Below are 23,490 nucleotides of genomic sequence, written 5' to 3'. Positions count from 1 at the left end.
TTAATTATCGATTAAATATGACATTACATGTCATTAAACTAAAGGAAAATTGTTAATTAAATGAATTAAATATGTCGTTACAACATCAACAAGTGCAGCTCGACTCGTCAGCAGCAAACGATTTCCGAGCCATCCGCCTCCGAGAACGGCTTTTAATTCCGAGGCATCAAAAATCAATACGCGTATTTTCAAATCTTACGTCTGGACGTCCTGATGCTTTTGAGCTTGATCTAATTGCAATAACTGCGTGCCATAATTGCAGCAAAACAATTCGCTGCACTACAGCGGGAGACAACAAATCATCCATTGTTGGCCCTTTTCAAATTGATAAGTGCTTCCCATCTAATAATTCTTCCGGGCGGCTATCGAATCCTTTCAGAAAAGACGAGTCGACGTGCCAAGAATGACGTCAGATCTTCCTCCGACTCTTAAATGGATCTTGAAACGGTGACACCGTGTTTATGTCTTTGTCTCGCCTGCGAGGTGTTTAATAAAGAAACAGGGCCGCTCATTTAAAAACACTCACACCATGTTAAACTGTCTGGAGCCTTTCCATTCCCACTGTAAATTGGATTGAGACTTGAGTGGCATGTGTGTGGGTTTTGTGCCTGCTTGGGGGGGGGCAAAAGATCTTCTGGTTGTTTTTCAAAGGTCCCTTTCCAATGTGACTCAAAGCCAGTGTGTGACGGACGAGATGTGAAAAGACCTGAAGTGACCATTAGAACTTGGCACTGTTGACAGCAGAGCTTTTTGTAAAAGGCGCGAGGCAACTTCTATGGAAGTCAAAACAACACTGACACATTTTCGACCTCACCTTATTTAAAACGCAGGACAGTTGGAACATGTCGAAATAAAATGACCGCGACTATCACAGTACATGCTAAATTGTCAACACAAAATAACGTTTGTGTAAGCTAATGCTAATTCAATATAGCCTCCCATGGCTAGCTAATGAGTTAGCAACAGTAGTTAGCAAGCACCTACATCACTCACCAAGCCAGGTCCGGCTTTTTAAGGTTTAATATTTTATAGCCCTAATTTTTACTTGTAAAATTTACAATAGTTTAAAAACAGGTCCCAAAATAAGTCGTCAAACGAAATGATAGCAGAAACCTTTTGGCAACAACATGATTCTTTTATGTTTGGAAAAAGCACATCATTGCAGCTTGAGGCTTTCCAATGTCGAGTTCCAAACGGTTACCTCGGAATCTAATAATGAGCCCGATGGGCTAAATTATACTGTTATGGCAAATTACATTGCACCGAAAGGGACTCATATTGATGATATTGTACTTCAAATGAAACGACATTGAAGTCAAGTGAAAGTCGACTTTTTCTATGCACAGGAGGTCGTTTTGCTTTCAAAAAATATGACAGAAATTACCCGCTATTGTACGGCGAACTATGATCCTGAAACTTATCTTGGCGTGCATTCATGCTTCTACAAAGCTTCTCGACGAGCAAAGGTGGATGACATGTCCATGTCATTGCTTTGTCATCATTTCTCGCTTTTGATAATTACCTTTGTAGGAAAGAAACAAAAAGCCTGCATCAGTCAATGATTACTGACACAGCGGCTTCCCACATCAACACAGTCGCCTTTTACTTTCTTTGGAGGCCAATTTGCAGAGCAGGCGCAACACAGCCCGCGCGCTCTAATGAAGGGAAACTTTAAAGATGGACGGCCAGGAGCAGCGCTTTTGATGCGCTCAATGTTGAAAAGTCCAAAGCGTCTGTTTAGACCCGTTTTATTTCTATTTTTGGGTCTCGTCGAAATATTCAGGACTTTCACTTGACTTGCGTTTTCAAAGTCACCTCATTTGGGTTTCAATCACTTTTTTGGGGAGGTGATATGCATCACAAGAGACAAAATGCTTCCATCCTGCTCCTTGAAAATAATGTTATCGATTAATCGACTTGAAAAATACGAAGCTTTTATCACATTATAGTTGACCGCAAAAAAATATATACCAGTAGTTAGTCAACCCCAATCTGGCTCGGGCCCCGCAGTTTGAGAACCACTGATTTAGACATTCAAGATGAAATGCACATAATTCCATAGAATGGAATGGATGCACACACACACACACAAAAGCTGGAGCTGCACATGCTGCTGCTGAAAGAGCCATTGTGACAGCAATGGATGCCGCCTCATAACGAGAAGGGACAGGGCGAAGAGGAGGGCAAAGCTAAAATGTCAGGGTGCGGGGCACAAAGCCACGCGTGGTGCCGGCTTGACAATGTGTGTGAAGCCATCAAGTCTTTGTGTGCGTGTGTGTGTGTGTGGGGGGGGGGGGGCAGTTTGGGGCACCCTGGCTTTTAACACACAAGGTCAGCAGCGTTAGTCAAAACAAACTGCGAGTGTTGCATCATCGTCTCAGGCCACTGTGTGGTCGAAAAGACGAGAAAACCGGGTGGACAAGATCCGGCCTATCAATTGGTCACCAGCCAATCGTTTGTGTACTTCCACGTGTAAGCTATTAGTAACTAACATTTACCCTCAGAGGCGCTAAATACAGAATGAACAATAATTCCAACATCTTCCATCGTATCATCTTGTATTCGTTTTGCCTCGATTGCTGGAAGCCAACTAATGAGCCGTTCCACGCCATCGGTAATGAAGGCAACATTCAAAAAGACGGAGACGGATCGCTGCTGGAAAACAATGAAGTGGTTAGATTGACGCGCAGCTAATGAGGACGCGGTCGGGCCGGGTTCACGCCAGGCCGTCCGTCCGCCGTCGCACATGTGAGTCATTTGCCACCGCTGCTTTGCAACAATCTGTCAGCGCGCTTCGGCTGCGAATCATTTGGCTTCACTCATCAACAACCCCCTCCCTCCCCTCCCTCAAACTCTCACGCAAAATAAATAAACAAGCGGGTCAAATAGCCAATTCCTATGCAAACCATCCCGTTTATCTGGAAAAACGATTTAACACGCTCCGATCTTCCGCGTAATATTTTCACGGGAACAATAAAGCAGCCTTCGATGACAAGCAAATTCATATCTTTGCTTTCTAGTTCAAAGAAAAAAAAAACGATTGTTTTTAAAACTCAAGCAGTCTTCTATATTGTTTGTTCCACATAAGTAAAACTTTCGAGTCAGCCCCAAAATGTCTCAGGTGTGGCCGCGCCAATCTAGCGGCGACTCCGCCTTGCGGCACTCCAAGTTCAATCCCGCTGGCTCGTGACAAGAGGCAATCACCTCTAGCTTCTTTTTCCATTGGCCCACATCGCACTCTCGCCTGAGGGTCATTTAAACCCCCCCGACCGACCGCCCACCCCTCCCCTCGCCTCTTTCCTGGAATGAACAGAGTTGCATTCCTCTTCAGGCTCTTGTGCAACTGCGGGAAAGAAAAATCATCTTGGAGGCGACCCCCCCCCCCCCCTTCCCCAGGAAAGGGAAAAAGAGAACATTCTCCGAGTGTGGCCTTTGGTCAGCTGGACCTCGATCCGAGCTGTTAAAACTCACACGCGGACAAACGCTGAGCTTTGTTGCTTGTCAAAAGGTGTCCGAATAGTTTGACGCAAACATCCGAGCGGGCTGGTCTTCCGGTCGAAGCGAAGAGAAGACCATTAGCGTTTGTTCACTGGCGCTGACCCCGAGATGCTGCGGCTGCGTTCACCTTGTGGACGGACGGGGCTGAGTTGAAACAAAGTGCCTGAGTGCTTTTGACAGCTTGCGGCTTTCACTCGGGTCGGCGGACGAGCGAGCCTGGCAAACGGTCAAACGCGGCGGCGCGAGATACTGACGACTCAGAGCGAGGCCTTCACTGTCAACACAGTTTTGTTTTGTTTTCTATCCTGAAGCTGTAAAGCATTAATTTGATAACTACCGAGAAAATAAATTCCAAATTGGACATGATTGCAAAGCGTCTGCTTTCCAGCGGCTTCCAAAACGTTGTGGAAATGAATTAGAAACAGATTAAGCAAAGCCGACCGATCCTGATCCTTTCAATCCTCCCACCGTGTTACGGCTTCAAGTATCTGCATTATCTTTCCGTCTTAAACATGTGTAAATAAAGACGGCGAATCAAAAAGACGAGATCTCGACTCTATATTGAGGCGATCTCGTGATGGAGCGGAGGAGTATGAAAAGAGAGCTGATTAAAAATAAACCACAATGACTGACTGACTGTCAGCCATTCAGAACCACATCTTTGTAGAACAAAAAGCGATTTGTGTTGTGATGAAACTGTGATGGCCCCTGAAATTGTCAGCGTTTCAATATTATGGGTCACATGGTATTAAATCAGTGGCGGCGCTAGATGGGTGGGGGGCACAGGGGCACTAGCCTCCCTTTAAATATGCTTGGACAGGTGCCAGGCCAGATTTTTTTTTTCTTACTTTATTACTGTACAAGCCATTAAAAAGTCCCGATTACATAACATATCCCCGTTAACAAAAGCACAGCACGAAAACACACCAGCACAGCTGACAGCGAATGAGACATCAAAGACTTTTCACGCGTCCGTCCGTCCGTCGGGATGATCTGAAACACCGAGTGACTCAACCAGAGTGGGAACTCGGAATTCTTCACACCACCGTTCCAGTAAACACAAAATCTGGCCGCTTGGATCTCCGGCACGGCCCCCGCCGCCATCACACACATTAATTAATGAAACGCCCTGCACCATAATTTGAAACATCGTCCAAATAGAAGAAAAGCTCCAGTCTACGTTTTATTTTTCTTTAGTTTTCCTCAAGAGCTGTATATCCTCTGAATAGATGAGTTCGTACGTTTTTCTGCAGAGCCGCCTTGGCAAGCGAAACAAAACGCCCTGTCACAAACACAGACGGCAATATTTTGCCACTGAAACGACTCTGACAAAATCAATATTGCTCTCCTGATAATCACGCGGGCGATGTCGGCCGTCTCGGGAAGATGAAAAAGAAGTCGCTGACAAAAGACGGCAGATAGGTTTCAGCGAGGTCGCCTTTGTGTTTATGTATACAAAGACGGGCTATTTCTATTACTCTCGCAAGTGTGTGTGTGTGTGTGTGTGGGTAGACTAAAATTCAGCTTTTCACAATAACGCTAAATCACTAAACCTGAAGTTTAAATTAATATCAGCTCCTGGGAGGAAACATCGATCGTTAGCGGCTGGTGGTCTGTCCTTGAGGTGAGGTGCTGATGAAGACGGCGCCTTAATGATCTACCGACTGCCTTTCTGGCACATCAATATTTACTGTAGCCGGAGCGCCGACTTGAGACTTTTACAAGATATGAGTGATTTTTTTTGCAAGCAATGGCTGGAGTTACAAGTTAGCTCCAGCCTCTCCCGAGATGAAGTGAGAAATTTGCGCAGTTCGTTATTGCGGCTTTTGTTATACGTTGCTACTAGCCTCAGCCTAGCTTGCGCTAAGCTAATTCGTCTCCCTTTCGTTTATTGCTAGCTTGGCGTTAGCTAGCCAAATATTTCCATTCTAAATACATTTTCTAAAAAAAGTCAATCTCTTTAATCCCGGGGTCATGGAACGTAAAGTGAGGAGAAAACCGTATATTTGCTCTTTTTGTTGGTCTTGGTTTTATTTTGTCACCTTTTTCGCTTATTTGTTATTTTGCCCGCGCTAGCTGGCCTCAGGAGAGCGAGAAACTAATTTCAAGAGTGGAAAAGGGAGATTATCAGATGCGAGCGCTCCACCTCCAGACAAAGATATCGATGTAGACTTGACTCGGGGAACAAATAGCGCCGCGATGCCTCGTTTTCAGCCTGCGTGGCAACTCTCAAGGAGGACTCGAGTCAACCGACGCGCTGGTAATTATTCCTTATCTGCGGCGGGGGAACAAACTGGAAAAGACAATAGGAAACGCTGAGCGGACGCTCCATAAAACACAAGCGACATAAGAATGTGCACGGCATAATCAGCCTCTTTGCCTTTTTAGGGATTTGGCAGACGACAGAGTGACAAATGTAAATAAGGGCCGAGAAAAAGCGTTAAAGAAGAGTCCAGTCAAGGTCTGCTGCCAGGACTGTGACGGCAGCAACGTGCAATGTTATTCTAATAAAGGGAAGAAGAAAAAAAGAAAAAAAAAGGCTCAACAGACGAAAATCACATTTCTATCGGTCTCGTAAAATGTCCGGCAAAGTGTGTCGGGTGGTAGCTAGCGATTTTGGCTAACTGGATTATGTAATGACTTATCCAGGTCTCATTTTTGAACCAAGGGTGTGTAGACTTTTGCTTCCCCCTATGAATAGAAAGCGGAACAAGGTGAGAGTGGGCTGTGAGCGTACCCTCCATTACAGTATGTCCTATTAGCGGCAAAACCCCGCCGAGAGCTTCAAAGCCACTTTGTTGTGGCCGTTAATGGTGCTGATGATAGCGCGGCGCGCTGGATTCTCAACCCCTGGTGGTGCAGCACAGCCAAAAGGAATGAGAGGGCAAAAAAAGAATAAAAGAGGAGGAGGTTGTAGCAATGCCAAGCGAACAGTTAAGTGAATATGCTAACCTCCTCCTCCATCTTTAATATTTGGGTAAGTAGGCACTCGGCTCTCTGGCCTTCGGCGGAGCAATTAAGGGAGCACTCGCTCGTGACTCATCAATAACGTCAAAATGGAGAAAATCCATTACTGGTTAGAAGCGGCAAAGCCAGGAGGATTTTTTTTTGGGGTGGTTCTTTTGGCAAGCGCTTTTGTTTACTTGCTTTCACGGCATCAACAGGCTTTGGTTCCAATTCTCCCGGCCAGATGAATTGGAAAAAAAAGTCTGTGGTATCCGTTTCCTCATCTTTAGCCTTGATGTTTTCGACAACATGACACGTCTCCCGCCAAAGCAGCTGTGTTGTGACAGAACGCTGCGGTCGGATTTTTCAAATGGGACAACAGACGCAGGGAGGTTAGTTAGAGGAGACGTGCGGGTAATTGGGAGGGAAAAGGTTCCGGCGGTCGGGGAAACGCGGCGCTGACAGGGAAAGATGCTCCAAATGAGTTGTCTGGTCGGCACGCCTTCCGAGATAAAAACCAGCTTGAATCGGTATTCTAGACCACCCGTTTTTTTTGTTTTTTTTTTACTCAAAACACTAGTCTCTAATCGAAGTAGAAATATAAAGATTCACATTAATTTTCTTTTATTCAGGGAAATAAACTAAACCAAGACCAAATAATTTATGTAAAGTAAATTTTACATTCTTTATTAATTACAGACGAATTTACTGGGAGTGTTAAGAGGACCTTATAATGAGAAATAACTACATTTAATTTTTCAAAATTGTTCAGCCTTAATCTAAATGCCATTAATCCATTCAAGACTACAAGACTATAAAAAAAAAAAAAACATACTGTAAAGAATTAATCGGTGAATTAAGATAGATTAATTGGGGCTCCTTCTGCTGTGGACAACTTGACCACCGGAGGGCAGTATAATGCAGTCACAGAGACGCAAACAAAGAAGAGCTTCACAACTACAGTAAGATGGAGAAATATTGCCGATTCTCTGCAGAGGATAAATAACATGCCTGAGAAGATTGTTATCGCGCCTTAGCTAAGCAAAGCCAAAGCTACACAACTCTTTGTTTTGTTTGTTAGAGTAAACTGTGAGTGGTTGATTGTTGGTCATGATGGCAAAGTATTTTTTGCACTTGGCTCGAAGCGTTTGACAACCTCTGGATTAGTGGGAGTCTTCCACTTTGGATCATTATCACATCAAACTCCCAACAGCCTGAAGTGGAAACCTTCTCAAATAGTTATTTGGACTGCCATAAACCTCCCACTCGCACCTTGACACAAACCCGACTAATTATTTCCAGTTTGACGAGGGGGAAGCCAAAGCGCCTTCACTCTCACTCGCTGGCGTTCAGAATTCACTCGACGTCCCCGCTATGAGATTTACGGCGTCGCGAGTCACTCGGTGACAAGAGCCTTGACAGATGCCTGACACGGTGCCAAACTGTGTGGATGTGCTACATGAGCCGAGCGCAAACACTCCTCCATCACGCCGACTCGTCATCGGCGGAGTGTGGGATGCGTGCCAGCCAGCCAGCCTGTGCGTGCTACCGAGAAACAAAAAAGAAGAAAGCTGTGGAGAAGGTCCATCTATACACATAATATATTCATACACACTTTTTTTTTTTTTTGTGCCACTGATACATAAAATTAAATAGCATTGTATAGTTAATGAAAGCTTAATCCTTGTGTATAAAGGGCTAACAGAAATTAGACAAAGCCTAAAATAACAGAATTAAATGTCAAATTATTCAACCAAGCCATATAATTCCTTTAAGCAAATGCTAGCTGGCTTAATGCTATTGCTAACATCTAGGCCATGATGGAAATTAGCATTGATTTTATAGTAATAAGAATCCTTCAAAGCAAAACACACTTCAACCAAACCAAAATAAAGACTTGGAGCTCAACATCAACATATATTGAACAAAAACATTTGGTATGAAACAAGCATCTCCCATCCTGAGCACAAACCGTGTCAGCGCCATGATTTCCTATCACCTCCATCCCTCGTGGGAAAAACACTTTTCTGAAAGAAAACTAAAGGAATGTCACCGCCAAGCGAGTGGATGTGACACGGACGCGCACGCAGCCATTCTGATTGGCCCGCCAGTCAATCCGAGATGTGAAGCGCATTTCCATGCAAATACAAATTAGGCCCCTCTTTGCTCGCCACGGCGCCGTGAAAGCCATAGAAAAGCGACGTGTCAATCAACGCCTCATTTGGAATGAATGTAAAGAATTCCACATGGACGTAAGGTATGGCGTGCATACATTGCGAATTCTTCAAGCTTCCGCTCCCACCACATAGTTGGTTAGCGTAATGCTAATACACGAGGCAAAACTAGCATTGATGTTGCGGTAGCATAAAGGCCGACGACGCCGCAGTCCAACACCGAACGTGTCCTCTCGTCCCTCGTCCTTCACACCTGACTTGATCTCCTCCCATCACACGGGACGCAGCCTTTTCCCTCTTCATCTCGCCGCTACAACTCGGCTTGTTCTTCTGACCCCCGGACGTCCGACTCTAAGCTGGCCGGGCGCACTCGCTTTCATCTCACCTCTTTGCTCACTCACCGGTTTTTATGGCTGAAATCCCCTTCGGTGTGGGAGGCGCGAGTACACACACACACACACACACACACACACACACACACACACACACACACACACACACACACACACACACACACACACACACACACTATCAGCCATATTGCTGGAGTCATAGCGCAGCCAAAGAGAGGCTTGGCAGTAATTGGCGCTACTGCCGTTCATTTAGACGAGCACGCTGAAGGACGCACTTTTGCGACGGAGGCTGAACGAGCATCCTCTCAAGACTCTGCCTCCGCGTTCCCCCAATGACGCCAGCGCTCTGCTCACTTGGCGTGACGGCACCTTCTGGCCGCACCAGACGGGCCAACTGGCTTGGCCTCGCCATCCCCGCGTGGAGCCGGTCGGCAGGTTAAAAAGTCTTCCCTCCGTCTCTTTATTCACGGAGGCTGCAGATAGCAGCCAGAGGGTGAAGAAAAAAAAAATCTGGATCGCCCATCGTTGGTCAACGTCAAACCTGATGAGGCTGTCGACTAAAGTACAAAGAAGCAATTGTGTCAACGAGAAAATTCTCATTTCATTCTAACAGCTTCTCTGTGACCATAAACGCCCGAGTTGGAGCTGCTCAGCTTGAGCGCCGCCGCCGCCGCCTTCCCTCGAGAAATGAATCAGCTATAAAAGAGCGCTATAACGCTGGCTTAGCCCACGCCAGGTGTGGCGCTGGGGTCTTTTTAGAATCCCGCTGTGCTCACTAGGGGAGGGGGGGGGAGGTAAAATTCCACTACGAGCCTGACCGGCATCCTCTCAGCGTTGAGTCAGAGCATCGTTAATCGAACGCTATTAGTCAGAAGCCATCATAGCAACCTAGCGTGGGAAATAAGATGCGCAAAATCAGATGCTAAGTGATGCTATTTATAGCATGTCAGAGGGGAAACATGAGAATAGTTGCGGCATGGCTGTTTAAAATGCCGCCCCAGGCCTTTCTGGTAGCTCGTAACGTCTCGGGCCCGGATCACGGGGGCTTCGCCGATGTGAACGCGCTCGCAAATTCAAGGACAAATCCTTGACGGATGTACAGCGAAGACTTGTCTTTCCCCAATCGACACACTGGAGTGGCAAATGGTTGAAGTGGTCCCGTCGGGGTTTTATTGCAATTAAATGGGGGGGGGGGGGGGTCTTGGTGACCCCCGAGCTAACACCTTGGAGTAGATCAGAGAAAAATCCTTGACTGAGTGCCCCCTAGAAGCCATGTGGGACTTGAGAATGAGATGTAGTGTGTGTGTGTGTGTGTGTGTGTGTGCGTGTGTGTGTGTGTGAGACAAGGCCTTGCAGGGTCACAGGCAAGTGTTTATCCTGCTGCTATGGCAACTCCATCAGTATAGCCTTGCGGCAAATTACAACAAACAATACCATGTGGGAGAGCATAAGAGAGAAGAGGTCAAAACATTAGGTACGCTAGAACCGTCTAATGAGGCCCAATAAAAGACTTGCATCACAATTATACACGGGCCCCGTTGCTGATTGGAAAAAAAACCAACAACAATGGGTGGCCTTGACTTTCGCCCATTCTGACACGCCAATCAATGTTACCCGCTGGAATGAAACGAAATGTGAAATCGAAAGCGTGCATTTTGCCTTACAATGTTAGGTAGACCCCAAAAAAACGAGTTAAAAAAAATATTTGTTTTGGTGGAGGAGCTACATTTAGCCTGGGTTGCTAGCGGAAATTTATATTGTATTAAATTAAGCTTTTTTTTAGGATGAAATTTTACATTTACAGTTTAAACTATTCATACAAGCAATATTAGGTCTCGTCCCTATCGACGGTCCCGCGTGAGACTCAAAGCTGTTTCTTATATTTTGCTCTTTTATGAAGTAAAATATCAGAGCCGGCGACCTTTCAACAAGCACGATAATAAACAGCTTGTTATTTTAGAGCGCCTCTGACAGTGTCAATCAAACGTGATTATTATCTTTGCAAGAAATAGCCGTCCCCCCCGAACCCCCTCGCCTCTGCGGCTGGCCGAGCCCTCAATCATCGGGTGCCTTCCTTTTCACATCCCCTCACTCCCAGCGCCACATGCTAAGTGGGAACATTGTTACGGTCAATTTGTCCCATTCAGAGTCCCAGTGGGCAGGGACCACACTGCCTGAGAGGCCTTGACATCCCGGCCCGGCCCGGGTGGGGGGCAGAGACGGAACAGTGAGGTGGGAAACAGGAAAAGAGAATTCCGTGTTCTTTGGCCCTGCTACAACACAGATTTCTTTAAGCTATTGTTCTATTTATTTATTGACTATGACTCATTTTCCAAGAAGGAGCAAAAATGAAACCTATTTTATGGACTCACCCAAAGTGTTATGGCCGCTTTCAAATGCACTCATTTGACTTATTTCAAGTGAGCGGAGCACGAAATGCTGACAGTAGGGTCTGGGGATTATCCACAGTCAAAGCGGATACTCATTCTGGACGGACAGCTTCGGAATTCTAAGAGTCATTTTTCTTTTACGAGGCGGAAAAATGCAAAGACAATCAAAACTCCCCGGCGTGTCTAGATACAGCGCGGCTGGGAGAAATGTCTATTTTGGAAAGGGGGGGGGGGGGAAGCTAATATGTTTGGAGAAAGTCAAGCTGCAAAGTGGACTAATATGAGGTAGCGGCGACGAGAGTTCAATCAATAAAGGCACTCGAGGGAGCTTGTTTAAGTCGGCTAAGGTTTACAAGAACATGTGAGAACGGTTGTCGAACGACACCGGAGTCCGCCAAGGTCGACAGGTGCTTCCATTGAGCCACTCCGAGAGAAACTAAACACCCGTTTTGATGTCGAACGTTAGAACATTTGCTCCACAAGACACGGCGCTCATTGTAACATTGGTGCCCAGGCCCACTTGTGAGGCACATGTCAGAGGACAGAAGTTTGCCAACAACAAGCAACAAAGAAAACTGTTGTAATTTAAAATCAATTGTCGCCATTGAAATGCAATTAATAAGTGCGATATAGACTAAATATAATGGCATTTTCCCTTAAAATGACAATTTCAACTCGGCTTTCTATTAACCAATCAATTTATGCTTAATCCAACGTTACATTTGTCAACTCAGCTCAGTGCTGCCTGGCATGTTGTGGCCAAATGTGGTACTACACAGAAGGTGTGCAACTCTGACTTGTCTGTAGACTCGCAAAATGATCAAAAACAATCCAAATTTCAGCTATGAGGTAGGTTTACTGTCCACACAGCTACAATTGACAAAGATAGGCAGGGAAAGTGTCAAGGGGGTCGCTCCTCAAATTAGCTAACTTGACAATAAAGCAATGGGAGCCGCTCGGCCTGGATTAGCCAAGCTCCAGTGAACGCTTTTGTTAAGCGTTGAGAGGAGGAGCACAGGGGATGAGCAAAATCCCGCCAAAAACTGTAAGAAGCACCGGGACCTCGGATGAGTGCAAGCCCACGCCGAGCAACCTGGTCACAATCCCGTCGTTATCTCATTTAGAAGAAAATGAATGGCAAAAAAAAATTACTTTCCATTCTTGCATACACAGCGTAATGCTAAATTCTTTTTTTATTTGTTTCCATGCTAGTCTGTCCAAATTATTGATGTGAAACGGGGAAGGAAAATAAACAATGACGGACTTTTGCTTCAAAGGGTTAAAAGAGCACTTGGGTCTTTGCTCTCGGCAGCCGTCCAAGATTGCACTTGTACTGCGTCAGTTGCTTTTAAACAAATTAAAAACCCTGAACCCGTGAGGAGATCAAAGATCCCATCAAGCAGGTATTTGCCTGTTGTCTATTCATTCATTCTCTCTGATAGCGTGTCTCCAGCAGTTAAGTGGTGGGACGGGAGACGACCGACAGAGGATGAGCCGCACCGCTAATCTCAAGCGGGCTAGTCGGGTTGTTTGGCAATGCAGTTTAATTCATTGAGGACCAAGTTCGTAACTCAATATTTGTAGCTAGAAAATAAATAAATATTTTTCGAAACTCCAATTTTGCTTAATTTTTCAGGGGAAAAAATATTTCGCTACCTAGCTAATTGCATGTCTCCAGATAGCGCCTAGCTAGCTAGCTAACTTTCTTTCCATCTTTCTATTTAGCTATCTGTCTGTCTAGCTGAGATTCAACTGAGTGACAACCCAAAGGAGAAAAAGAAAAGAAGTTAAAAAAATAAAAAAAGACTTTGACTCTTGTCTAGCCAAGACTGATTGACGCATTGGGTGCAACAGAATGGTCGTTTTCAGGTGGTGTCATTCCCTTGGCTCGGTCTCCTTCTTCGCTCTCTCACACTCAGGCTGCAAACCCCTTTGGGGACTCCACTTACTCCTCTTGTCTCTTCTTTTCCACCCCACAAACTTCAGGGATGGACAAAAGGCAACGGATGAAAAGCCATTTGAATGTGAAACAGAGGAGCCACTATAAAAAGAAAGCAACGTGCAGCTCGCCAATTGGGGAAAGTTGGGGAGAAGAGGAGCTCGTGGCTATCATGGGAAAAAAAGAAAAGTCTCTGAAAACGTACAGTAATGTCATTTATCATTGCAGAAATGACAGTCATAGAAGACAGTTCTAAAAAAAAAATTCTCTGAATGGTGCAAAATGTACCTGAATATTGCATAAGCATAAAATTTGCCCCTTGTCATATAATTATTGATATTATATATATGAATAAAATATTTGCGCTACCTGGGGCATTTTCTTTTGTCAATAACGTCCTGTAAATGATAAAATGTGGAGGGAAAAAAATTCTGATGTTTATTAGAATATTTATAAAGCATCTCAGGCGTTTTGCAGCACTTCCTGTGAGGTTTTATTTGTTTTTTAAATTACCATCACATACCAGAGAGTCCCCAGGCTGTAGGGGCTGATATGGACACTGATGGTAAGTCTTTTTTTTTTTTTTTTTTCCCTTTCAACTGTGCAGTGCAGGTGTTCCTAATATTGTGTCCAGTGAGTGTGTAGCAGTGCAGGAGGGGGGGAAAGGTGGCACAAGGAGCCCAGCGGGCATCGCAGCAGACACAACACCGCACTTGACAACATCAGCCAACTCGACCACGACATTTTGCAAGTTTCCCAGCATTCATTTGAACAGTTTATAATGAGCATATTGCATAATACATCGGGAGGGAGGGGAAAGGGCAAGCACTGCAGGTTAAATCCCAAGCGTGTCAATTAAAAAAGGTGGCTGACTGAGGCGATTTTAATGTTAATCTGCGCTGCCGTGGCAATTGCATGAATAAATCACTCCCTTTATGCGTTTTCCAATGGTCCGGCGAGAAAATCTGGACTCGTTTAGTATGTGGCTGCGAGCTACGCAGTAAGAAATTGAAGGAAAGATAAGCAGAAGGATGCAGGACAGTAATGATATTGCACATTAGGAGGCTTAAATCAACATAAATAAACACAGCCCAATACGGAGCGCAGCACGCCGAACAGTTGGTCTCACTTACCTTAATTAGTCTGGAGTGGAAGAAAATGTTCAGAGTTGGTTTGAGGATGTGGTCCGCTTGTTGAAAAAAAAAATCCGCTTGATTGTCAAGGGAGTTCGGTGCAAACTACTCCTCCCCGTCGCACCTGTCTATGCCGAGTCCGGAGCCCGTTACGCCGGCCTGACATCCAACGGGGGGCGGAGGGGAGATGGTTGTGGGGGGGTGAGTGTTGTCCCAGACTTCACCACCACCTGTCCCCTGATCCAAAACACAATCCACAAAAGAGTCTATGTAACGCGGCGACACATGGCCACACACGCGAAGGGGGCGCGGAGGGGGGTCACCCCGACTCAAGTGTCCGAAGGTGAGCGCCGCTGGCACTGAACCAGCCACGCCGGCGCTGAAATTAAATTGTATCTCCGCTTTTCGGTTCTCCAATCCGCTTCGCGATGCTCTCCGAGACTCGTCCGCAGTTGAGTTGGACTCTCTCTGGGCAGAGTGAACACGGGCGCCCCTCGTCGGCTCATTCAAATGAACAGTCTTTCTTCCCTCCCCTCCCGGAGACGGGCCGGGCCAGCTGGGCTTGTTCGAAGGAGGTGGGAGGAACTCGGCGAGGGTCTTGAGGCTGACGGCGTTTCCAATCTCTCTCTCTCCCTCGCTCTCTTTCTTTCTTTTTCCCCATAACCGCTGGAGACGAATCAAAGAGAACCGGTGGTGCCAAAACCTGAAGCAGAATTAGGGACGAACTGGAATGGAATAAGTTAATTACTAATTAAGCACAGGTGGTTAAAGTACCGTATTGGCCCGAATATAAGACGCTGTTTTGTTTTTTTTTTGCATTGAAATAGTACTCAAGTACAGATATTTGACTAATAAGCTAGCAAAATGTGACCAATCTGTTCCAGCATGTCAATCAAATCGTGGTGGACATATTCAGGATTGGTCGACCTTGTCCCCCTCACTTTATCCCGCTTGACATGTAAACAAAAGCAAGACAAAAGTAGAAATTCAACACTTTCATGGTAACAATAGCAATACTGAGCATTGAATATTTCAGGAATGAAAAAAGAAAATATTTAGTCAAATGTGGAAAAACATAAACAGACTGTTATGATGATTCATAATGCAGGCTCTGAATTTATGATTAACACCGAGGGAAAACGACGTGTCCTACTTTTCCTCATCAACTGCTGCACGGTTACACAATGCGCGCAAACAAACAAAAAAACAGCAAGACATTTGTGAACAAATGGAATGTGGGCTGCTATGCCACATGTTTTAAGTAAATTATTTAAATACAAAAGGTGTAATCCGCTGTTTTAGTTTTTTACTGAACAATCCAAAATTTGCAGATGATCTTTTTTTCCAAATTGCACACCAGCCCGAAGCAAAGGTGGCCCGCGTGCCGTCGGTTTAGCACCCGAACAGAATTAAATCCTTCGCCAAGAACCGGCAAAGCGCCAAAGACACTTAAAAGCTTCGCCTCATGAATAATTTGCCGCTAAAATAATGACACCCGCGGGCTTGACGACTCATGTGATTAACACGTTGAAATGTGATTTCATCCTAGCGGTTAATCTGCTGCGGTAAACCAAAGGCGGCCTTTTTCGCAACCGTCTCATCCCAAACCACAGAGACGAAAATACGTCAAAATCCCCGTCGCTAATGTCTTTTAGCTAGTTGCGACTAATTCAGTCTCAGTTTGGAAAGAGTTATTTTGGGCTTATTTTTCTTGTCATTTTGTTTTGAGCCATTTCACTCGGAACCACGAGGCAGATGCAGGGGCGGATCTATTCTTGAATATGCTTCCTTGCACCTCCTGCCCCCCCCGGGTCAAACTGACATTCTAGTTGTTTCTAACAAAGCTAACAGTAGCTTGAATTTATTTCCAGTTCCGTACCGTGTCATCTTCTTCCATCCACTTCAAACAATAACAGCAGAGGAGCCGATGTTAACATAAAAACTTCCGTATTTCTCTTTTGCACAAACAGACGCTTGTGATGGTTTTGCATGAGAAGCAACACCTGGCTCGGGGAGAGAAATGAAGTGCATGAGGAGTTTTCCATCTGTGTGTGTCCAGGGAGTGTTTATGTCCAGAGTGAAAACTTTACGGCTTTGTCCGGGCTGCAGTTACGCTCCGTTGGCCGATTCTCAACAAACCATTTCAGGCTCCTAAAACACACGTTCGGATTTCCAATGAAGCGGCGGTGTTATTGATTAGCAGTGTGAGTTTTGCATACTTGATCATATTGAAGCAACAAAACAAACACAATATAAAATGATTGCTTTGGGACAATTAAAAGCTCTGATGTGGTTGCTATTGAAAGCTCACGTCCCAGAATGATGATAACTATTTTTGAAAAAATACAACTTTACTCCCCCCCACCTATATACAGTACCCATTACAATATTATCACTAAACTACTTCAACCAGCAGAGGTCGCTGTTGTAACAAAAAGAAACGTTTCACAAAGCCCGTGATTTCACAAAGACGGTGGGTGATTCATTCTCATTTCTTTTCCCCTCGCAATATTCTTAAATTCAATATGTGATGCTCTCAGCCATCCATTTTCGAGACTGCTCGTCCTTGTGAGGTTCGAGGGTGAGACAGGTTGGACGCTTAATATGCGCGTGAGCATCTGGGCGTGAGTTGTGGTCTAAAGCAGCTTTTAGTATGTCCGTACTAATTAATTTGCTTATAGCTACCCGTGATAATTGACGGTAGGATGATAGGGGTATCTTTCCCTGGACCCAAAAAGTTTCAGAAGCCCTGCTCTATGTAACGTCACATCAATATTCTAGTGGCTCAACTTTGGTAAACTCCCGCGGGAGCGAGCCATCTTTCTTCCCCCGCCGTATGTTTCGTCATGTTTACTGCAGCCTACAAGTGACACGATGAGGCTGTTGAGGGTAATCCAAAGCAACAATAGACAGAAACCGGCCGTATAAATCCCCATAAAACTGCTTTCATCCCAGGTAACAGTATCAACAGGATCACGTTGTCGTTCCGTCTCTTCCACATGTTGTGATATCCTCGTAACTCATCCCGCATATCATCTGTAGCTGACACCGCTCTAATATTTAGTTTCCCCTAAAGGTTTTGCTCAATTCCACCACCGGCCTTTATTATTCTCTTTGCCGCCCCCTTGTGCAGAACCAAACTTTGAACCATGATTCAACAAAAGAAACCGAGGCTATTTTATCTTCTGTCAAAGTTTGTGTGATGGCAATAAATAAATAAGTATCTCATCCTTTTACTTTCATCCCGCTTGCAGTGTCAGAGCGGGAAGACAATACGCCCGAGCAGCGTAAAAAGTGAAGTTAAGTCACAAAGAGTGAAAGACGCCCGATGGGGAACGCACTTTTTAGCGTGACAAAAACATGCCACGGGGGTAACCCAAACTCAAAGTCTTTAACCCTAAATAGGTCACATAGATTCCTTTTTGTACATGCTTACACAAGTCATACTTAGACTAATGATAGACAGATTTATTTTCCATTTAACGGCAACATTTAATTGAATTTTGAATTGACTTGTCACGTCGTGATGATCGATCTTTTCTGTTTTAGAAAAGCAATGCTCTAAAGTCGTAAAATGCGTGACTAAAGTCTGACTCAAGTCCCTTATTTATATTCTAGTCGAAATAATACACTCGCGCGCCTTCCAAAAAATGCCACCAAAATATAATCAATGCTTTCCAAAAAGTGGCAGCAAAAAAAATTGAAAGAGATGAATCACAAGAGAATGATTCACAGTGTGTGAAAGAGAGCTCATCGACGTGCTGTAAAGTTAGCGCCGGGCAATCTGGTCCAACAGTATTATCAGTGTGAGCTACTGCAGCCGCCTCCATCAATCTGTGATTATTTGGGATGAGCTGCCAAGTGGAGCAGGTAGAGGGAAGGAGATCAAGTACAACTTTGGCGCATAGGCATCCGCAGGCCCAACATTCGCTGGCTCGCTAGTTAGCCGCCAACTGGCTAACTGCCACAGTTATCCCATGTTCATTTCAAAAATGATCTGCTTGCTCCGTGCAAAGTGACAAATGTTGCTATACATGTCATCATTTGGGATCAAATAAAAGTATAGATTTTTATTATTATTAGATTATTTGGTTTGTCATGACTTGGGATCAAAGTATTGTGGAGTCGATCGCTAAGATTAGCTGCTCGGTGGCTAGCTTCCACCTTCTGGTTGCCTGCTATAAAAATCAACGTACGGGCAGTGAAGTCAAATGCTAACATTAGCTGCTTGGTAGTGAGCCACCATTTGGTTGGCTGCTATAATAGTCTTGACTTATTAAAGAAAGTGTTGCTAACATTAGCTGCCAGCGTTCAAACTCTGACTGGCTAGCGACTATAAAAGTCTTGTGAACATAATACAGGTAGTCAAATGCTGACATGCTAGCTTCTATATAAAATAATAACTTGACTTAGGGTCACGCTAGCTTACAATTTTTTGCTAAAGTTATGGTTTATGTTATTTACGACTGATTCTGGCAACACAGAGGCTGAAATCCCATCGGACTATAAAATCTAGTGTTGTGAAATGTGAAAACAAGAAAAACAAAAAACCCACACGAGGGTCTCTGATTTTACGTATGTGGGAGTGGGAGGGGTTGTGGCAACGTGCTGTCAAAAATCATCCAATCTCACTGCAAGAACAGCATAAATATTTCAGGGCCAGTCGGCTCCGATCCCTCCACTGCCACCGTGGCGTCTGACCTCCTTCGCTGGGGTCAAATAAGGCCCCCCGCCCCTCGTGACAGTTTGTCAGCGGCTGCTTTAAAAAGAAAAAAAAAAAAAACAGCAACTTGGAGACATTAAAAGAGCGCATTTGTTTTTCATTTTTAACATCCCTGCATTTCTTCTCCATAAAACCAAGAGTACACCTATGAAAGATGTTGTGTTGTTAAAGTCTTGCATAGTGAGGGGGGGGTCCAACCTGCCCCCCCCTTCCCACAAATCACTTTAGCAATAACTTTTAAACCAGAGAGGCGCAGCACTCATAAAACGTCTGTAGCCAGTTACATTTTCCTCACAGGGCAATTTTACTCTGAGATTAAAGATCCTCACTGGCAAGAAGTTTAATCTTAAAGGTAATGACTTTCATTACTTTTATGAGCTTTCACTTGGAGCCTTCCAAGTCTGCGTCCCGCATGACGAGGCTCAACTAAACCCAAATGTTCGCCGTCGAAGTTGTCAATACATTGTCAATTATGCATTCAAAATATTCCCAGCACTTCATCCATAATACAGAATGTAATGTAAGTCTTATTAAATAAAATATCACACGATACGATTTTGTGCAAATTGCAATACAGTGGCCGTCATATTAATCCGCCGCAGGGTGAAAAGAAATGAGCAAAAGTTACAGAATCACGATCAAGTTTCAAAGCAACAGATGATTTGTAGCCATCTCGTATGTTACCGATACCACGGGAAATCTGTCACGGGATGTTGGGGATACAATTCCCATCAATATGGCACAGATGTAACCAAACTCGGCTATTCATTTCAGCTTTTTTTTGACATTGGCAGCTTCTTTTGGTCATGAGGCTGGCAGCTATCAAATATTTTACAATTTACACATCAATTTTCAGATCAAAATGGATGTTGTGTTCACAATTAGTGATTATGTTGCCTCGTGTTTCATTTCATTCATTTGTCTAGACTGGGGCATTATCTCAATCAAGTATGTTTATTTCTCATTTCTAAAATTACATGCGTGTAATTGAGTTTTGTTAAAAGCTGCACAATCGCTAATTTGTCTCGCAAGGTGTCCCCGGCAGAGAAAGAAAGAGCAAGAGAGGGAGAGAGTCGATACGGAGCCACGCTTTTTACCCCGAGGTTCCAGCAGGTTTCCTGTTATCTCCGAATGAGCAATTAGTCTGTTATAGCCACAACAATTTGGGCTTCAATCAACAGGATGCAGTCAAGCAGAGTTAAGTGAGGACAGATGAGCGCCTTCGGGGGAATATAGGCTGCCACGTCCTGTTTTTATGGTGAACTCGCACACACCGCCGGGGTCAGACGTCTATCAAAATGTCAAGGCAAAGAATGCTTGAAATGCTGACTCATCAAAATGTGTATGTTGTATTTTAGATGATTGACAGTTAAGTTGTCAAAGTTGACCTCAATGCATGACTTGTGCAGTTAAAGACTTTATGATGCAGATGGGTTGAAATATTAATAACTGTTGTTTTGAAATGGGGAAAATGTGTACGATTGATCAATTGAAAGCAATTAGTGTCACATTGAGTGCATTTTAACTCCCCATGAATTTTTCAAATCGGGATGTTTGGCATATTGCAACCTCTTTTCAGTCCTGCGCATCTACGTGAGGGGTCATTATGAGTCAGGTCCAGGTTTAGTGAGTAAATACTGCCCTCTTGCGGCTGTCTACCGCCATTACATTGCTAACATGGTTCTACGTCGCATTCATTTTACAATTTGACATTTTAGGCTGCTGCATAGCTCATGAAACGTGTATGGAATCATTACCCACCAAAAATTCCAACGATAAACCAAAATGAAATACATTAATTACAATAATTAAGGATCAGTATGTCATGTTTATTTTTGTTGTCAAAATGCATATCACATCTAATTAATTATGTGTAATTATGAGGTTTGTTTCTTAACATTACCACTTAGCTTTTTTTATCTGCATTTTTTTGTCCAAATTCGTCCAATTAACATCAAATTTACAAGTTTTCCGCCCAGTTTTGTTGACTTTTTGTCTATTTTCTAATCTCGTGACTAATATGACATTTGTACACAAGTCTGAACATCATCAGTCATTTACAGAACAAATGCCATTGTGATTTTTTGAAAGGAACATTTTGTAAAACTGAACTCATAAAGGCTACATTAGAGCACAAACGACATTTACAAAAGGAATTTCGATTCCAAAATACGAGTAAACAATTTCCCCCCTCAATTACACAAAGTGTGTGAGCTTGGGAGGCGTCCTTCATCTTCATTGACCAGCATTTTGGTTATCCACGACACAAGTGTGCTTCTTAAATCCGTTCTTAAAATGAAATTGTTTCTGACACACGTCGCACTGGAACGGTTTCTCTCCAGTGTGTGTTCTCATGTGCACTGCGATGTACCATTTGGTCGTGAAGCCTTTCGCACACACCGGGCACGAGAAGTGCTCCCTACTTGAGTGTGACCTCATGTGTCTTTTCAACGCGTAGTGCCAAGTGAATTTCTTCTCGCAAAAGGAGCACTCAAACGGTTTCTCTCCGGTGTGTTTTGCCATGTGTCTGTTTAAACGGGCAAGCTTGGCAAATGTTTTCCCGCATTCTGAGCAGTCAAACTTTTGGTTGTCGGATAGGTTGATGTTGTGACGTCTTTTGTGCGATCGGAGGAGCCCTCTTGTCGGGAAACTTTCTGTGCACACGGAGCAGGGGAAAGTTTTCTGTACTTGGTGTGATTTCAGGTGTCTCTTCATATTTCCCTTGGAGGAGAATAATTTAGGACAGAATGAGCATCGGAAAGATTCCTCTTGTCCGTAATCACAATCATCTTCTATATCTGACAGTGGAGCGAAGATGCCATCCGGGTCCGGGCAACGTTGCTGAACGTTCAGTTCGTCGGGTGTTGTGAAAGTGATGTCAGCCTCCTCCTGTCCCACTTCCGCCACTTTTGGCCATTGAGGCTGCTCCCCATCCTGAGCGTCCCACACATCCTCCTCCTCTTCCTTTTTAATGACGGGGTGCTCCACTGCTGGCTCCGCTTGACTCTGCTGCGTGTCTGCACCACGCAAAGACAGCAGAACATCATCAAGTAACAGTATGTGCTCAGGTGGACAATATTTGATGACAGATATAGCCTAGATATGAAATTACAAGAGTCCACCAACCTGCCTGCTGTATGCCACCTAGAGACTTTAAAACGGAGCCCAGCAATTGGCTTTGTCGCTCTTTCTCCGCCTTGGTTCGACCAAGTTCTTCCTCGTACTCCATTATGGTTCTTTCAAAAAGTTGATATATTTCCTCCACGGCGAGGTTGAGTCGCTGCTTCATTAATTCTCTCAACATGGTGACTTTACACATTTTGCCACGATCGCGTAAGCTGTCTGCTTTGAGACGTGTTGCGAATTCGAGCCTGCCGCTAGTAAGCTAAGCTAATGTGAACGCCCGTTCGTTTTGATGAGTTTGAGCTCAACGCCGATACACTTTTGTCACACATCAGACGTGTGTGGTGTTGGAAAAACAAAAGCAAAAAGGGGAAGAGGTCCAAAACGATCGATTAGATTCGAACTAGGGGGCGCGCTCCCTCGCTCGGTGAGTGACTTCCGCATCTTTCTTCTTCTGGTGTTCAACTGCAAATAACGTTTAATGTACAACACCGCCACCTACTGGTGAAGATAGGGAGTCTGCTCAATCGACTGACTGGAAAATACAGCATAAAAACGTGATTTTTAATTAAACTATTTATATATCACTTCAACAATCAGAGCTGTGACAGGGTGCTAAAGAAAAACAAAAGACAATTAAAATAATACAATCACAAATTAAATATTTAAGTCCTGACCGTGCCCATTTACACATAGTGAAATGGCCTCGTAAATCAACTGTCTGCTAACAAAAATTAGCTGATCTGAAAACCGATTGTTTCTCAAAACCGTTACGTCTGAACTCAGCTGAAGACGTCATAACACAGTTGATCGTTCTCACTGAAATCAATCGCATCTCGTCAGCTCAACTTCCAGTGATCCAAGCTGAAAGGCTGAGGATGCTTTTCAGGGAATTGCGTAGCTGCCAGCGAGTTGGGTGGCATTTCCAATCGCACCAAAGTACTGGGCCTGTTTCGGTCTCTGGATTGTTTTTTGGCCTCTGATCTTTCCTTTTCTTTCTCGAGATACTTTCTTCTTCTGTCCGGGTCAGCGTCACGACGTTGCCGATATCTCCTTTGTGTCTCGGCTGCTTTTGATGCCGTCCCTTGAAAAAGACAATTCAATAAGTTCCCTTCAACTCTTTAATTAGTGGTCCATCATACGGTATTTCTCTCTGAATCTTTTCCCGCTAAACGAGCACGTAAAAGTTTTTTTCAACCCCAACCTCCGCC

General features: G+C 44.4%; 2 protein-coding genes across 4 annotated transcripts in view; both read right to left on the bottom strand.

Annotated features, from left to right (window-relative positions):
* sema6bb (sema domain, transmembrane domain (TM), and cytoplasmic domain, (semaphorin) 6Bb) overlaps nt 1-15,036 on the bottom strand; it is a 73,347-nt gene extending 58,311 nt beyond the window's left edge. For 2 of the 3 annotated variants that reach the window (XM_037249087.1, XM_037249089.1), the window contains exon 1: nt 14,434-15,036. The gene's annotated coding sequence lies outside the window, so the exon portion shown is untranslated. Of the gene's footprint in view, nt 1-984; nt 989-14,433 lie in introns of all 3 variants that reach the window. The other variant, XM_037249088.1, reaches the window with a different exon arrangement.
* A 5,928-nt stretch (nt 15,037-20,964) lies between these two features.
* On the bottom strand, nt 20,965-22,805 carry LOC119122035 (oocyte zinc finger protein XlCOF19-like). The gene is made up of 2 exons (XM_037250196.1): nt 22,283-22,805; nt 20,965-22,173 (listed from the first exon to the last, which is right to left on the bottom strand). The coding sequence occupies exons 1-2, from the start codon at nt 22,473-22,475 to the stop codon at nt 21,392-21,394; spliced, it is 975 nt and encodes a 324-aa protein (XP_037106091.1). The 5' UTR covers nt 22,476-22,805; the 3' UTR covers nt 20,965-21,391.
* Between the last annotated feature and the right edge of the window lie 685 nt (nt 22,806-23,490).

Source organism: Syngnathus acus, chromosome 4 (assembly GCF_901709675.1).
Source record: "Syngnathus acus chromosome 4, fSynAcu1.2, whole genome shotgun sequence".
Classification (NCBI taxonomy): Eukaryota; Metazoa; Chordata; class Actinopteri; order Syngnathiformes; family Syngnathidae; genus Syngnathus; species Syngnathus acus.
This window is presented reverse-complemented; position numbering and strand designations above follow the sequence as displayed.

What these genes read in the sequence shown, in the direction of transcription:
- LOC119122035 (XM_037250196.1), bottom strand. Translation starts at nt 22,475, where the DNA reads ATGTGTAAAGTCACCATGTTGAGAGAATTAATGAAGCAGCGACTCAAC. An exon ending in AGGTGGCATACAGCAGGCAG is followed by an intron (nt 22,174 to 22,282) that starts GTTGGTGGACTC and finishes TGCGTGGTGCAG; the next exon opens with ACACGCAGCAGAGTCAAGCG.